This window comes from Halichoerus grypus, chromosome 13, assembly GCF_964656455.1.
Source record: "Halichoerus grypus chromosome 13, mHalGry1.hap1.1, whole genome shotgun sequence".
Taxonomy (NCBI): Eukaryota; Metazoa; Chordata; class Mammalia; order Carnivora; family Phocidae; genus Halichoerus; species Halichoerus grypus.
Genome location: NC_135724.1, coordinates 89,667,831 through 89,682,963, shown reverse-complemented (window position 1 = coordinate 89,682,963; position 15,133 = coordinate 89,667,831). Strand labels below are relative to the sequence as shown.

Below are 15,133 nucleotides of genomic sequence, written 5' to 3'. Positions count from 1 at the left end.
AGTCCCGGGATCAAGTCCCGCATCAGGCTCCCTGCTCAGCAGGGAGTCTGCTTCTCCCTGACCCTCCCCCCTCTCATGCTCTCTATCTCATTCTCTCTCTCAAATAAATAAAATCTTAAAAAAAGAAAAAAGAAAAAAAAAGAAAGAAAATTCTGTCTCCTTCACATTTATCCCTCTAAGTGGCCTCAACCTGGGCTGCACGTTAGAATCCCCATGGCATTTGGACCACCCTCCAAAACAATGGGATCAGACAATTCAAATCTGGGCCCCAGGCATCCGTGGGCTTTTGGGATCCTCAGGTGAACCCAGTGTACAGGCAAGGTTAAGAACCACTGCTCCAGGGCGCCTGGGTGGCTCAGTCGTTAAGCGTCTGCCTTCGGCTCAGGTCATGATCCCGGGGTCCTGGGATCGAGCCCCACATTGGGCTCCCTGCTCAGCGGGAAGCCTGCTTCTTCCTCTCCCACTCCCCCTGCTTGTGTTCCCTCTCTCACTATGTCTCTGTCAAATAAATAAATAAAATCTTAAAAAAAAAACACTGCTCCATTCCATCATCCCATAAAATTCTTAAGCAAAACATACTCAAGTACCTCAGTAAGTCCAACAGAATATTCTTACCTTTATCAAGATCATCACCAACAGAACCAGGGCCTTCACGATAAAAACGCTTTGCAAAATCCTCTATCTGCTGTCTATAGTTTGATATTTCACCTCGAGTAATCTGAGAAGGGCAGCATTGCATTAATTTATCCCAATGGATATTTGTCAATATCTTTACTCAGAAAGTAAAAAATTTAAAAGGTACCTCTGTGAAAGTTCTCTTGATGCCCCCAAGAGCATGCTCCACATTCACTGAATCATTAAACAGATTTGACCACATGCTTTCAATGTTGTCAACCAGTTCTTTCTCTGCATCAGAAGGCTAATAAAAAGATTTTTAAAAAAAGCAAAACAAACAATAAATGGTCTGCAATTTGGAAATGAAATCCTGGTCAAAGCTACTTCCCAGGGATTTCTGCTTCTGATAACTAGGTCATTTGAACCCAAGAGAAAACTGCTTGAATTAGAAAAAAATTATATATTTATAATGCAAACATCAGGATAAAATCACATTTAAAAATAAGTAGATAATACAGATAGAAAGAGAGGTAACCTAGAGAGATAAGCCCTTCATAAACTAAAACCCAGCTTCAAATCAACAATCTCTAATTAAAACAAGGTTATCTTAGTTTGCTGATGCATCCAGCTGTGCTGTCAGAAGCAAAAACAAATCTCCTGTGATGAAATATAACAACATCTAGAGCCTCCAATTCTCTCTACAAATTTGTTATGTACACTGTCCAGAACTCATTCAGAAATAACAGGTACGTAAGGAGCAAAATGACTTGAAGGAAACCAAAACACACAGACAATATAAGCAGACCATCATGGAGTTCTAAGACACAGACTTTTAAATAATTTTACTTAATAAAGGAAAGCAAAGACAACATTGAGAACTTTTAATTATAAAAATATAAATTTTGCGTACTGTGCATTTTTCTGATGAAAGGATCTCTAGCTTTTCAGACTACTGCTCAGTGAAGGTGTTCAAAGAAGTCAAGCAACATAAATGCTGAAATACAAGTTTTATGCAAATGTAGACTTATAACAATTACTTGCTGCTTCTTTTTCCAGCTGATTCTTTTTGAGTGTATGGGATGCACAGCATGCAAAATTTTGCACGCAGTTTCACGGAGATGCCACCCCCCCCCCAAACTCCTCTATGGACTTCTAAAGGTCCTTGAAACCACCCTGAATGACTCCAAATAAAGACAATTGAATTATTATCCTCTACCTGTTTCTTTTATCATCTTATACCTCTCTGACTCTCCCTCCCTCACTTCTTATCATTTTTGCAAGAGCCTTTTATTTATTAGAGGAAGTTAACACCAAAAGAAGAAAGAAGGGAGGAGGAAGAAAGGAGGAGGAGGAGGAGGAGGAGAAAGAGGAGGAGGAGGAGGAGAAGGAGAAGGAGGAGGAGGAGAAGGAGAAGAAGGAAGAGGAGAAGGAGAAGAAGGAGAAAAAGGGGGAGGAGGAGGAGAAGAAGAATCGACATGGTGTGCAGTTACAGATCAATCTACGAAAAATATTTGAGCCATGCAAGATCAAGAAATAATCTCTGCTTTCATTATTCTAAATAACTGTGGGGTTGCTTTACATTTAAATTTTATTATTTAAAGTCATATTTGAGAAGTATGTCTGAAAAAGGTCTTATAAGTCAACCCAGCTGTAAAATGCTTAAGAAAATCGTTCACTCGGGCGCCTGGGTGGCTCAGTCGGTTAAGTGTCTGCCTTCGGCTCAGGTCATGATCCCAGGGTCCTGGGATCAAGTCCCGCATCGGGCTCCCTGCTCTGCGGGGAGCCTGTTTCTCCCTCTCCCTCTGCCTGCTTCTCTGCCTACTTGTGTTCTCTATCTCTCTGTCAAATAAATAAATAAAATATTAAAAAAAAAATCATTCACTCACAAAGACATTATACATTGCCATGGTGCGGTATCGCTCCTGGACATCCCTGTATCTCAGTTCCATGACCAGAGATTTACTTCTAATTTCTGCAATGGTTGCAAGGACAAACTTAAGGTCTTCAAGGGTACTAGGGCTCTTCTTCAGGTTCTTGGCCAGCCTCTAGAAAAGAAAAGTCCAAGGACACTAAATAAACCTAGAAAAAACCCGACTTTCATGAGAGGCAGTTTCATTAAACCCAGTGATCCACTACCTCCATCTCTTCATGGAGATTATAGAGCTCCTCCTTTGCTGACTCATTGAGAAGCTTTCCAAGTGAGGTCACCCAGGACTTGGCATTTTCCTGCACCGTGTTCGCCAGAGGCCCTAGCTGCAGCCTGATGCAGTGCTCATCCTTAATTAAAGGGTGGCGCAGGACATCATAGGCTATCTTGGAATAGAACTGCAACTTTTCATCATACGCCACACAAGGAGGTTTCTTGGCGGCGAACTTCTCCATCACAATGGCTTTGTCCAATTTCCACAGAGGTCGATACCTCTTCCATTTTTGGAGGTACTTCATAAGACTAATCAGAATCCTGTGGACACTTTGGGGGATCATAACAGCTTGTTCAATTATCTGAGGGTTCAGGGAAATATCATTGTAAAAGCTGATTATAACAAGTTCTTCTTCCTCCCCCTTCTGAGGAGGGCATTCGATGCAGCTGCCGTTCATCCATCGAACAAAATGCTGGCAAAAGAAGAATCAGGGGAAAAGACAGCACTTCAGTATTTATTTTGCTTCCTGTGTATATATTCATATTCAGGAATAAGTCTTGCTAATAATGGAAATCACTTTATTATTTTTTTCCCCTTCACATTTTTACTGTGGTAAAAAAAACACATGACAGAAAATTTGCCATTTTGGCCATTTAGAATGTTTATAAGGCTCTGTTGCGCAATGGATAGCGCATTGGACTTCTAGAATGTTTATAATTCAGTTACACTAAGTACATTCATAATGCTGTACAACCCTCATGATAACCTCATTCTAGAAGTTTCTCATTACCACTAAATTACCTATTAGTAGTTACTCCCCATTTCTCCCATTCCCTAGCCCATGGCAATCACTATTCTACTCTCTGCCTCTATGAGTTTGACTTATTTTTAAATTTTTTTATTTAAATTTTAAACACACAGTGCAATATTGGAATGGGAGAAGATATTTGCAAATGGCACATCTAATAAAGGGCTAGTATCCAAAATCTATAAAGAACTTATCAAACTCAACACCCAAAAAACAAATAACCTAGTTAAGAAGTGGGCAGAAGGCATGAACAGACAAAGGCGACATCCAGATGGCTAACAGACACATGAAAAGAGAGAACGGACTGTGGAAGCTACTGCAGTGGTCCAGGTGTGAGATGATGCACGGGAGTGAGCCAGGCCCCCACGGGGCGGGATATGGGCAGATGGGAGGAGACAGAGGAATCGAGGCTGGCTCCTAGGTTTCCGGCTCACGCGACTGTGTTGGTGCTGGTGCCAGTTTCCTGCAGTAGGAAAACCTGGGGCAGGATCGAGCTGCAGGACGGGGAAGTCAAGAATTCCACCCTGGACATGCCAAGACTCAGGTCGGAGGGGATGGACCCATCCAGGAGGCAGGGGACTCGAAGAGCCTGGTGTATAGCAGAGTGGTCTGGGCTGGGGATGGATGTGGGTGGTCCTCCCCAGAGCGGTGGCATTAAAAGCCATAGGACTGGTCGTGACTGCATGGAGAGGAGAAAAGGGAGCTGGGATCAAGCCAGAGTGGGGCACCCTGGGCTCTAGAGCTCTAGAGGAAGAGCCAGCAAGGAGTGCAACAGTCTGGACGAGGGGCAGAGTGGAGCCTGTGTTCTTACGGCCTCGGCGACTCGAGTCCCAAAGCTCGCGGGCCAGCTGTCGGTGGCAACGAGCCCCTGTGAAGCCACACAGACGCGTCCGCCCTTACCTTGGTGATCTCCACGCAATTTCGGACGCAGTGGACGCACATTTTGTCGATCTCGTTTGCATTGGGATGCAGGATGATCTCAGGAGCCGTCAGAATGGTGTCCGTTTGAAACAACGGAACATTCCCAAGGATTAGAGAATTAAAAGACTGCAGATTCCTAGGAGGGGTTAATAAAAGAGACCCAGGGCTCACTGGACTGAAGTACAACCAACACTCGAATGAAAGAGCCGGCGTCACCGAAGTCACATGTGAAAGCCCACTCTGAGGACTACCACATGCAGCGTTGTAAGGGACAGGGTATGCTGAGTTTCCTTATGCACCCCTGTTTGGGCCTACATTTTTCAATAGCTCATTTCTACTTTTGGGAAGTGAGTATCTTGTAGTTGGAAGACACTTAAATAACAGTGATGACTTCCAGAAAATGTTCCACCTGTTTCAGGAAAAACCGTCCTCACACTGGCTTTGTCTTCCCCCAGAAAGTCCCTCCCTCTTGTAGCTCGCTCCTTGTCTTCAGGACTCAGCTCAAACATGGCCTCTGGAAGCCTTTCTTGACCACTCAGTCACAACCGCGGCTCCGTTTTCTCCCGGGAACCCTATTCTGCCTTATTTCTTTCACAGAAATCATCTTGGTTATGTCTGGTTCCTTGTGTTTTGTGTCTCTCCTATGAGGATGGAGAAGCACCAGAAGGACAGGGGCCCTGTCTGGTCCAATGCCTGGCATGCACAGGCTCTAAGAAACCTGTGAACGAATGAATGAATGAGTGCATGGATGGATGGATGGATCAGGGGAAAACATAGCATATTAGAGAGGGAAACACTACAGGAAACACTACACACTAACTACATATTAGAAAGGGAAACACTACAGCCCCTATGTAAGGGGCTGCTGCAGGAATCTAAGAAGCAACAATAAAAAAAATGAAATGTGTAGAAAACAGATCTTTGTAAAGGATCAACTTAGTGAAATTTGTCAAACTGGGTCCAGGAAGCAAGACAACCAAAGGTGTTTTATTTATTAATGTCTTGTTCCAAAATAGATTTTAGCAGCTCACAAAAATAACTGCAGTAAGAGACCCTAAAATCAAAGTGGGATAAAATAAGAAAGGAGACACTAATCACAGATGTTTAATGAAGTGATAACTGACCCAGGTTCACATCCTAGCCCTTCTTCTTACTAGTTGTGTGTGTGGCCCTAGGCAAGTCACCTATTCTCCCTACAGTCTGTGTCTGAAAAATGGGGATGAGATTGTAAAGAGTGTAACACGAGCCTGGTGCAGAGTAAGCTCCCATATATGATAGATTTAAATATATATATGTAGAGTCAAGAATGAGACAATGCAAACATAAATACCTATACACTTGCTGCATTTAGGCTACAAATTTCATTCTGAGTTTCCCAGCAGCCAAGGAGAAAAGGGAAAGCTGTACAGTCAACAATTCACAGAATCCACACCATTTAAAAACAAAACAAAAAAATGAAGGACAAAAAGAAAACTACTTTTTCAGGAGGCTAAGATCAGAAGGGACGCTGGAGAAATTTCTTCTGGGGTTCTTCACAAAGGGGTTGCATGATGAAATGAACACCACCTTTGACAATATGGAGGGAACAGTCCCAGTGATGAAGTTCCTAGGCTGCATTCCTAGAATGATCCTAAGTCAATGCAATGAAGCCCAGGCAGTCAGCTTTCACCTGGCCTAACTGAGGTGCTGGGCTGTGGGCTGAGAGCTCTAGGGGGGTCAGGAGAGCCTTGTCTGTTGTGAGGCTGGCCCACATGACAGGCATTCAACACATGTGTGATGCCCATAGCAGCCAGGGATTTACTGTAGACCATCAGGGAGAGTAATTGGCTCATATGTCCTTCAGTTCAGCCTCTCTCAATACAGGGGAGGGCATCACCTAGGATTTAGGTAATACTGAGCGACAGGAATTCTCTGTAAGAGAATTCTCTGTAAGAGGGAGACATATGTATGTCTTTCAGATAGTTGAAGTGGGGAGAGGGATCATTTCCTTTTCTGAATGTTGAGCCAGAATGGAAAGTCACCCTTCCATCCTGTGAGCACCCTTAAACCAGAAAGCAGACTGTCCAAATGATTTCTATTCTGCATTTTGTGACTCCCTCTTTAACTATTCATATATGTAAACTATTTTAATCTATGCACCCTATCTTTAAGACAAGCAACAAGATTAACTTACTTCAGGATGAGCTTTGTCAAGACCTCATAAATTTTATGTTCCCAGTATTCATAATAGGAGGCCAGCTTGGGAGCCTTGCCCGTGTTGGTGTGGATGACCAGACCCTCGACTTTGGTCAGTAGAGGCCCAATGGCAAGATACCACCTGACCATGTGATCCACATCTTTGGCCCTTTCTCGTTCGATGTGCTCAAAGAATTCCTTCACGCCTAGAGAGGAAGACACCTGTTACCATTCTTCATGAACGCAGGAAAGGACATTACTCGCAAAGCAATCCAAACATTAGCTGTATCTCTTAGAAATACAAAACCAGCCTCTAACCGAGATTGAAAGCAGAAAATAAGTCCATACCAAAAGTCAAGACATGCCCTAAGCAAAAAATAAACGACAACATGGGAAAGCCCATTGTGCATGCCAAAACAGACCACATACAAAAGATGACTTTTATACTTCTGGGCAATCTTGCTTTTCTTAAATTGCTTTTTGACTACTCTAAGACCACTTAAAATACCTTGTTTAAACAAGTAAATGTGAGTCCATAAAAACACAATCTACTTTACTGTTACAAAGTTATTGACAAGAGTACTACTGATTTTCACAGACTCAGGAATTTGTAAAACTGTCTAAGCAATATATAAAACATGGCAAAAAGCAAGAATTACTCATGATCCTTTCAAGTAAATGACTGAGATCTTTAGGAATGGTTTTATTCCGTTCGTGGAATAAATGTGTGTGTGAATATGCGTGCAATCATAACCAACAGGTTCTTTTCATTTCTTCTATAATCAGAGAAACAAGAAATCATATCTACCTGGGAGATCTTCCTCACTTTTAGGTGCCGGATATTTAAAGAGATTTATAGACTCTATTAACGTAAGCCTGTTAGAAATGTCATCTGCATTCTTATGAATCTGGTGGACAAGGGACTCAAATTTCCCAATGGCCTGTTTGCACCGAGTTATGTAGTCAGCAATACCTTTGGGGAAAAAAAGGAGAACGAAAAAAAGATATTTGGCTTTCAACTCTTTCTTTCCATACCCTGCCCACCAACATCTGGAAGGTTAATACTGGCATCCCTTCACAGGAAAGACCCTGCTCATCTCATCCCCTTGGGTCTCTGTGGTGGCAAACAAACACTTAGCACTTTTAGGGACTAGGACAAGGAGCCCTGTTCTCAGAATCAACCAGGGACGCCTGGGTGGTTCAGTCTGTAAGGCGTCCACCTTCGGCTCAGGTCATGATCCCAGGGTCCTGGGATCGAGCCCCACATTGGGCTCCCTGCTCAGTGGGGAGACTGCTTCTCCCTCTCCCTCTGTCCCTTCCCACTGTTTGGGCTCTTTCTCACTCACTCTCTCGCTCTCAAATAAAATCTTCAAAAAAAAAAAAGAATCAAGAAATGATAAATTTTCTCTGTTCAGATTTTAGCTAATCATCATCTAAAGCACTGTGAGGAGAAAGAGAAGGTCCAACTCTGTTGTCTTCCCACTGCCATGGAAGCATGAACCCTCCCCTCTACCCTAACCTGCCTCCAGTCTCCTTTGGCCTGTTGCTTAGAAAAGTAGCCAGCAATAACATGAATAGTAAACCTGGATTAAGAACATGTAATTTGTCAGGTAGTGGTCTAAACATGTTACTATGTCATCAAATTTTTACAACAATCCTGTGGATTGGGTACTAAGATTATGCTGACTTACAGCTGAGGACACTGAGCCTCCACAAGGTTGAGTCACATGGGGAGAGCTGGACGTTTAACTCTGGAGCCCAAGTCCAAATATACATGTTCTCCATACAAAGGAGAAGGGAAGAAGAGAAGGAAGTGACAAGGAAAAAAGGAGAGAATATTTGAAAAGAAGGAAAAAAGATTAAAAACGCCTTGCTTATTTAAAATAGTAAAGGGCACGTGTTGTAATGAGCTCTGGGTGTTATACGCAAATAATGAATCCTGGAACACTACATCAAAAACTAATGATGTACTGTATGGTGACTAACATAATAAAAAAAATAAAAATAAATAAAAGTAAAGGGAGGGCGCCTGGGTGGCTGTTGGTTAAGCATCTGCCTTCGGCTCAGGTCATGATCCCAGAGTCCTGGGATCGAGCCCCACATCAGGCTGCCTGCTTGCAGAGAGCCTGTTTCTCCCCCTCCCTCTGCCTGCTGTTTCCCCTGCTTGTGTGCACCCTCTCTCTGTCAAATAAAATCTTTAAAAATTTTTAAATTCAATTAAAAAGTAGAGGGAACTTCTACTTCTAAGAAGAGGAAGTAGACATGCTTTTCCTTATTTCTCCTGCTAAAGATAGTTAAGAACCCTGCACATTATCTATAAAACAAATATAAAACTCTAAAAAATAGAGAAGAAGAGAGTAGAAGCCAACCAGCTAGGGACCTTGGGACCTGAAGAATGAGTTCCCTGGGTTCCTTTTCCTTCTATATCTCAGACTTTGAGCTTAAGAAGTTGGCAACCCATAAATGCCAAAGCCCCAAAAAAGCCTGCTCTCTCTAGCCAAAGCACCAGGAAAGGGACATCCTGGCAAGACAGAAAATTTTACACAGTAACTGCTCTACTCTAGCCAAACACCATAGAAAAAACTGTGACCTCACCCAAGCCCTTGCCAATAAGGACCAGTTGGGGGGCCTAGACTTCCACCTTCCTAATACTGTGATGAGGTACCCCAACCCCTCTGCTCCTCATGCCTGCCATGGTAGTATCAGAGAAGGCCATGGAGGTAGAAGGGACTATGTACAACAAATTAATTGTATCTCTATAAACTAACAACAAACATGTAGACACCAAAATTAAAAACACAGTATCATTGACAACCACTCAACAAAAGATTAACTACTTCCGCATAAATCTAACAAAACATGTACAAAACTTGTACATTGAAAACTATGCAGTGCTAATGAAAGAAATCAAAGATCTAAATAAATGGAAAGATATACCATATTCATGGATTGCAAAGCTCAACATAGTACTGATATCAATTTTCCTCAAATTATATACAGAGCTAACATAACTCCCAGCAAGCATTTTTTGGTAGATATAGACAAGATTATTCTAAAATTTATATGGAAAAGCAAAGAACTAGAACAGCCAAAACAATTTGCTTAAGAAAAAAAATGAGAAGAATCAACCTAGCCAATTTCAAGACTTATACCATATAGCTACAGTAATCAAGACTGTGATACTAGCAGAGGAACAGACACATAGATCAATGGAAAAAAATAAAGAACCCAGAAGCAGACCCATACAAATATGCCCAGGTAGTTTTTTTTTTTTTTTTTAACAAAGATGCCAATTCAATTTAATGGAAAAAGTTAGCCTTTTCAATAAATGACGCTGAAGCAATTGGAGGGGGAGAGAAGGAGGAAGGAGGAGGAGAAATAAACTTCAACTTAAGTCTCACACTTTGTACAAAATAATTAACTCAAGATTGATCACAAACGTAACTGTAAAATATAAAATTATAACATATTTAGAAAAAAAATAGAAGAAAGTCTTTGGGATGTAGATTGAGGCAAAAAGAGTCCTTAGACTTGACACCAAAAGCATGATCCTTAAAAGGAAAACTTGACAAAATGGGGTTCTCAAAATTTTAAACTTTCAGTCTGCAAAAGACACTGTTAGGACAATGAAAACACAAGCTACGGAGTGGGAGAAAATATTTGCAAACCACATATCCAACAAGGGGCTAGTATCTAAATATATAAAGAACTCTCAAAACTCAAAGTAAAAAAGCAAACAATATAATTAGCAGAGGGGCAAAAGACATAGACCTTTCACCAAAGAAGACACACAGAGGCAAACAAGCACATGAAACCATGCTCAACATCATTAGCCAATACAGAAATGCAAATAAAAAGCACAATGAGACCATTTACACAGCTATGCAATTTAAAAAACAGTGACAATACCAAAATGCTGGCCAAGACCCAGAAAAAAATGGAACATACATTGCTGATGGAAATGTAAAATGGCACAGCCACTCTGGAAAACACCACGGCAAATAATAATAACAATAATAATAAAGCCTAAACATGCAAGTAGCATAGGACCCAGAAATTGCACTCCTGAGCATTTATCCCAGAGAAATGAAACTCATGTTCACATAAAGCCCCCCCACACAAATATTTTTCTAGCACAGATGTTTACTCACCATAGCCAAACCTGGAAACGATCCAGGTATCCTTCAACAGGTGAATGGCTAAATTAGGGCACATCGATACCATGGGATTCTAGCCGCCAAAGGAACACACTACTGATACATGTAACAACTTGGACAACCTTCCAGGGAATTATGCTAACAGAGAAAAGCCAACCCAAAAAGGTTACGTACAATTTCATTTATATAACACTCTTGAAATCACAAAATTATAGACATGGAGAGCAGGTTCGTGGTTGCAGGGCTTGGGGCTAGGAAAGAGAGTGAAGTGGATATGACTTTAAAAGGGCAACATGAGTTCCCCCTGCAGTGTGGAAACGCTCTGCATCTCAACTGTATCAATGTCAATGTGTCTGGAGTGTGAGTTGTACTACACTTTTGCAAGAAGTTACCGTTGGGGGGGGGACACTGAGTAAAGCATACACAGCACCTCTCTGTATTAATTCTTACAACTGGGTGTGAATCCACAAATTATTTCAAAATTAAAATTTTAATATTAGAAAAATATTAGGAAAAAAGTAAAAGTCATTTTATTTTTGGAGGACAAAGGGTTGGGTCAGCAGAGTGTCCAAATGGCATCCTATTTGGTCTTCAGTCCCAACTAAAGCCTTGAGATTAATTCTAAGTTCCACCAAGTATAAATGATTAATGTTCAAAACTCAGGTGTTAGCGACATCTACATACACACAAAAATTATAATTCAACTAAAACAATCTAAAAAAAATTATTTTTGCATCCCGAAGTCTAAAAGGTAATCAATAGGTAGATGAATTACGTTACCTAGTGAGTTCCAGTTTAGCCTCTTATAGCCAGACCTAAACACTCTTATTAATTCCTGGGAATGATCGTCGAGAAGAAGAGACTCTGCCTCATTTAACGTTCCTATGAGCATGTGATAATGATCCAACATACGCTGTAGTCCTTCCGTGTACCTGTGCATCATAGGAAAGTCACTGATACTAGGACATACAATGGAGCACATAAAAAGCTTAACCTTTTAGATAGGTTACAAAAGACCATTAACCAGGCTTAAGGTATGTCTTTTTTTTTTCCTTTTTTTAAGCAGACTCCCCGCCCAGCATGGAGCCCAACACGGGGCTCGAACTCACGACCTTGAGATTGAGACCCGAGCCGAGGCCAAGACCCAAGCCAAGACCGAGAGTCAGACACTTAACTGACTGAGCCACCCAGGCGCCCCCAGGCTAGAGCTTTGATAGAAAAATTTGCAGAAATTGAAAATAATGCCAGTCTTCCCACTAACTTTCTTTTTTGGAAAATATTGGTTACTTTTCATTAGAAACTTATTTATGTTAACATGTAATGGAGTTGTTATCGTTACTTTTGGATGAATGGAGGAATACATAGTTTAAACATTGCTTAGTTTTAATTTCTCATCCTGGTGGCTATAAAATGCAGAAAAAAGAAAGCAGGAGGGGGTGGGGTTAGCATGAATTTTTAAGAATGTATAAAGGGGTCCCGAGATCAATTAAGTTTACTGTTGATTTAAGAGAAGAATCTTTTTTACCTAAGAAATTTGTCCTCCTGAAGAGCAACATTTCTTGCTAATTCAGGGACAGAGAATCCTAGCTGTTCCAAGTACTTTGTTTCGTTAATAATCTCCTTGAGGGCAGGTGAAAAATTGACTGCAAACACAGACCCCTTGTCAGCGTTGGCCATCTCGTCAGCAACGGAAGAAGTCTGTGGAAGAGAGGTCTCACAAGCATGGCAGGGGTGGTCCGAGAAGCAGCCCGTACAACCCAAGGTCCACATACATTTGAAAAAGATCAGCGTAGGGCCCTGGATGGGGCCAGACTGGGGAGCCGGCTGGAGCTAGCTCGAATACATATTTTGTTCAATGAACAGTGTTTAAAGAATTTAGTCACTCACATTCCCAAATTGGTCAACTGCATGTAAAAATCCAGAATTCTGGCTTCCCTACCAACCCCATCCGGCCCTCCGCGCTCATTTTGGTCCCTGCTGCAGGATTTCAGAGACCACAGTTCTAAAGCCTCCACGCCCAGGTCTCTCCTCCCCCCGAGGATTTCTTTACTGAGCATTTGCCGTGTAGCAAGCTCTGCATAGCCCAAGTGCCGTGGACGGGGGTGAATCACAGGAAATGGCATTTTCCCGTAGGTCAACTGCCAGCTATTTCACACATGGTTCAACGCGTACTTTGTGCGTTGAGGTCCTCTGATCCGACTCATTTTACAAATGGGGAAACTGAGGCTCGGAATTGAGCCGCTTGCCCACGGAGTGAACAGGGCTGCTGGATTCCGGCACATTTCCTAGCCATGACGAGATGCTGCCTCCATCTCCTCCCCGGGCAGCCTCGGCCCTTCTCTGCCTTTGATTTTGGAAATACCCATCAACGGCAAGCATGTCAACACACCAAACCTCAAGAAAATGGCAGACGCCATCATCTACCCTGACCGCCCTAACCTGGGCAAGGATCTGGAAATACACACCTTAGTGAGCAGACTCTTCTTCATAAGAGTGGGCAGGACCAGCTCCGTGGCCTCTCTCCACTGCTCGTACTTTCTGTCCTCATAGTCCTTCATTGTCCTACCCACTTCCAAGTACTTTTGTTTTACCTGTCAAAGAATTCAGGCAATTGTCAGTTTGCCCTTGGAAATAACACTTTTCTCTCCCTCTCTTGCTCTTCCCCCAATCGTTCTCTTTTTTAAAAAATGATCTGTGAGCACATTTTGCAGAAGGAAGCATACAGATTTTCACAAATTTTGGAGGGTGTGTTTAAGATGGTATGGCTTGAAATCCACACCAACTAGCAGAGATCAGCAGACCCCAGCCCGTGGGCTGCCTTTGGTGCAGCCCGAGAGCGAAGAACAGCTTTTACATTTTTAAATGATTAGCAGGAACCCAAAAAGAACAACAGTGCTTTGTGACATGTGAAAAGTACATGAAATCAGAATTTTGGTGCTAGTAAAGGAAATTTTATTAGAACACGGCCATGCCTGTTCGTTGTCATACTCTCTACGGCTACTTTCTTGCTACAGCACGGCAGGGTACGACCTGCAAATGCCTAAAACATTTACTCTCTGAACCTTTAAACGAAAGATTTGTCAACCCCAGTGATCTAACATACAAAACCCATGGGTGGGGGGAGGGACAGTATTCCAGAGAAGCTGAAGATCAAGTTCAGGGAGATGGATGTGCTCCTCCCACAGGCAACCCTAAGTGGTCTCTGAAATACACAAGGGGACGACTCTAGCAAAAGCAACATACTTCTCTTCCTCGGTCGCTGTCCAGTATTTCCTCCACTTCCTGAAACCTGAGGATGGTGTGCTTGATCCGAAAGAACAGGGACCGTTCCCAGTAGATTGCACCTGCTACTGGAGGGTGATTCTTGTACAACGGTGGGTTGTCCAGGTTCTGAACAAAGAGTTTATTAACTATGTCGATCTGAAAAGCAGAGGTACCCTGTAAGTGGTACGCTTCGGCACGTGAGCCAAGAAAGACCGAACTTGAGGTGTCTTTAAAGCAACGAACGCCAGAACGTCAGAAATCGAATGAGATACAGAATCATGCTCTCGGCTACTTATCATTTAATATTTTTTCTTACACCCCAGCAGTTTTTTCTTTGTGCTCCAAATTGCCTTATTACTACAGACTACGTACAATCATTTCAGTGACTTATTAGATATTCTGAAATCTGTTCTAGGCATGACCAGCGGCCAAGCCTGCACTGTGCGCCTGTGTGTGCCCGCACACATGCACCACTGAGATTTTTTAATGATTTATGTGATTTTTTCAAATTATGGTAAAATATGCATAGCATAAAATGCCCATCTTTAAGGGCATTTCAGTGCATGAAGCACATCCACACCCACCACCATACAACCAGCGCCGCCATCCATCTCCAGAACTGTTTCATCCTTCCCAAACTGAGACTCTGTCCCCATGAAACATTAACTCCCCATCCTCCTCCCCGACCACTGGCACTCAACCACTCTACCTTCTGTCTCCTAATTTGACTCCTCTAAGCACCTCGTGTAGGTGGATTCAGAGTAGGTGGGGTTTTCTATCTCACTTAACAGAATGCTTACGGGTTCATCCATGTGTCAGAATGTCCTTCATCTTTAAGGATGAATCATATTCCTTTGCATGGAGAGACCACATTTTGTGTATCCATTCCTCTATCAATAGACATTTGGGTTGTTTGCACATTTTGGCTAGTGTGAACAGTACTGCTATGAACACGGGTGTGCAAATATCTCTTCAAGACTCTGTTTTCACTTCTTTAGGGTCTATGCCCAGAAGTGGAATTGCGGGACCACATGGGCTGGACCTGCATTTTA

The 15,133-nt window shown here is 42.4% G+C and overlaps 1 protein-coding gene across 1 annotated transcript in view; it reads right to left on the bottom strand.

The window, feature by feature from the left end:
* DNAH10 (dynein axonemal heavy chain 10) overlaps positions 1-15,133 on the bottom strand; it is a 128,122-nt gene that overhangs the window by 84,996 nt on the left and 27,993 nt on the right. Inside the window, exons 13-23 of the mRNA XM_078061091.1 lie at positions 14,061-14,237; positions 13,283-13,408; positions 12,343-12,515; positions 11,598-11,749; positions 7,469-7,633; positions 6,659-6,866; positions 4,465-4,621; positions 2,752-3,228; positions 2,502-2,660; positions 803-919; positions 616-718 (exon numbers count right to left, since the gene is read on the bottom strand). Of these exons, the coding sequence (XP_077917217.1) occupies positions 616-718; positions 803-919; positions 2,502-2,660; positions 2,752-3,228; positions 4,465-4,621; positions 6,659-6,866; positions 7,469-7,633; positions 11,598-11,749; positions 12,343-12,515; positions 13,283-13,408; positions 14,061-14,237 (2,014 nt within the window). The remainder of the gene's footprint in view (positions 1-615; positions 719-802; positions 920-2,501; positions 2,661-2,751; positions 3,229-4,464; positions 4,622-6,658; positions 6,867-7,468; positions 7,634-11,597; positions 11,750-12,342; positions 12,516-13,282; positions 13,409-14,060; positions 14,238-15,133) is intronic.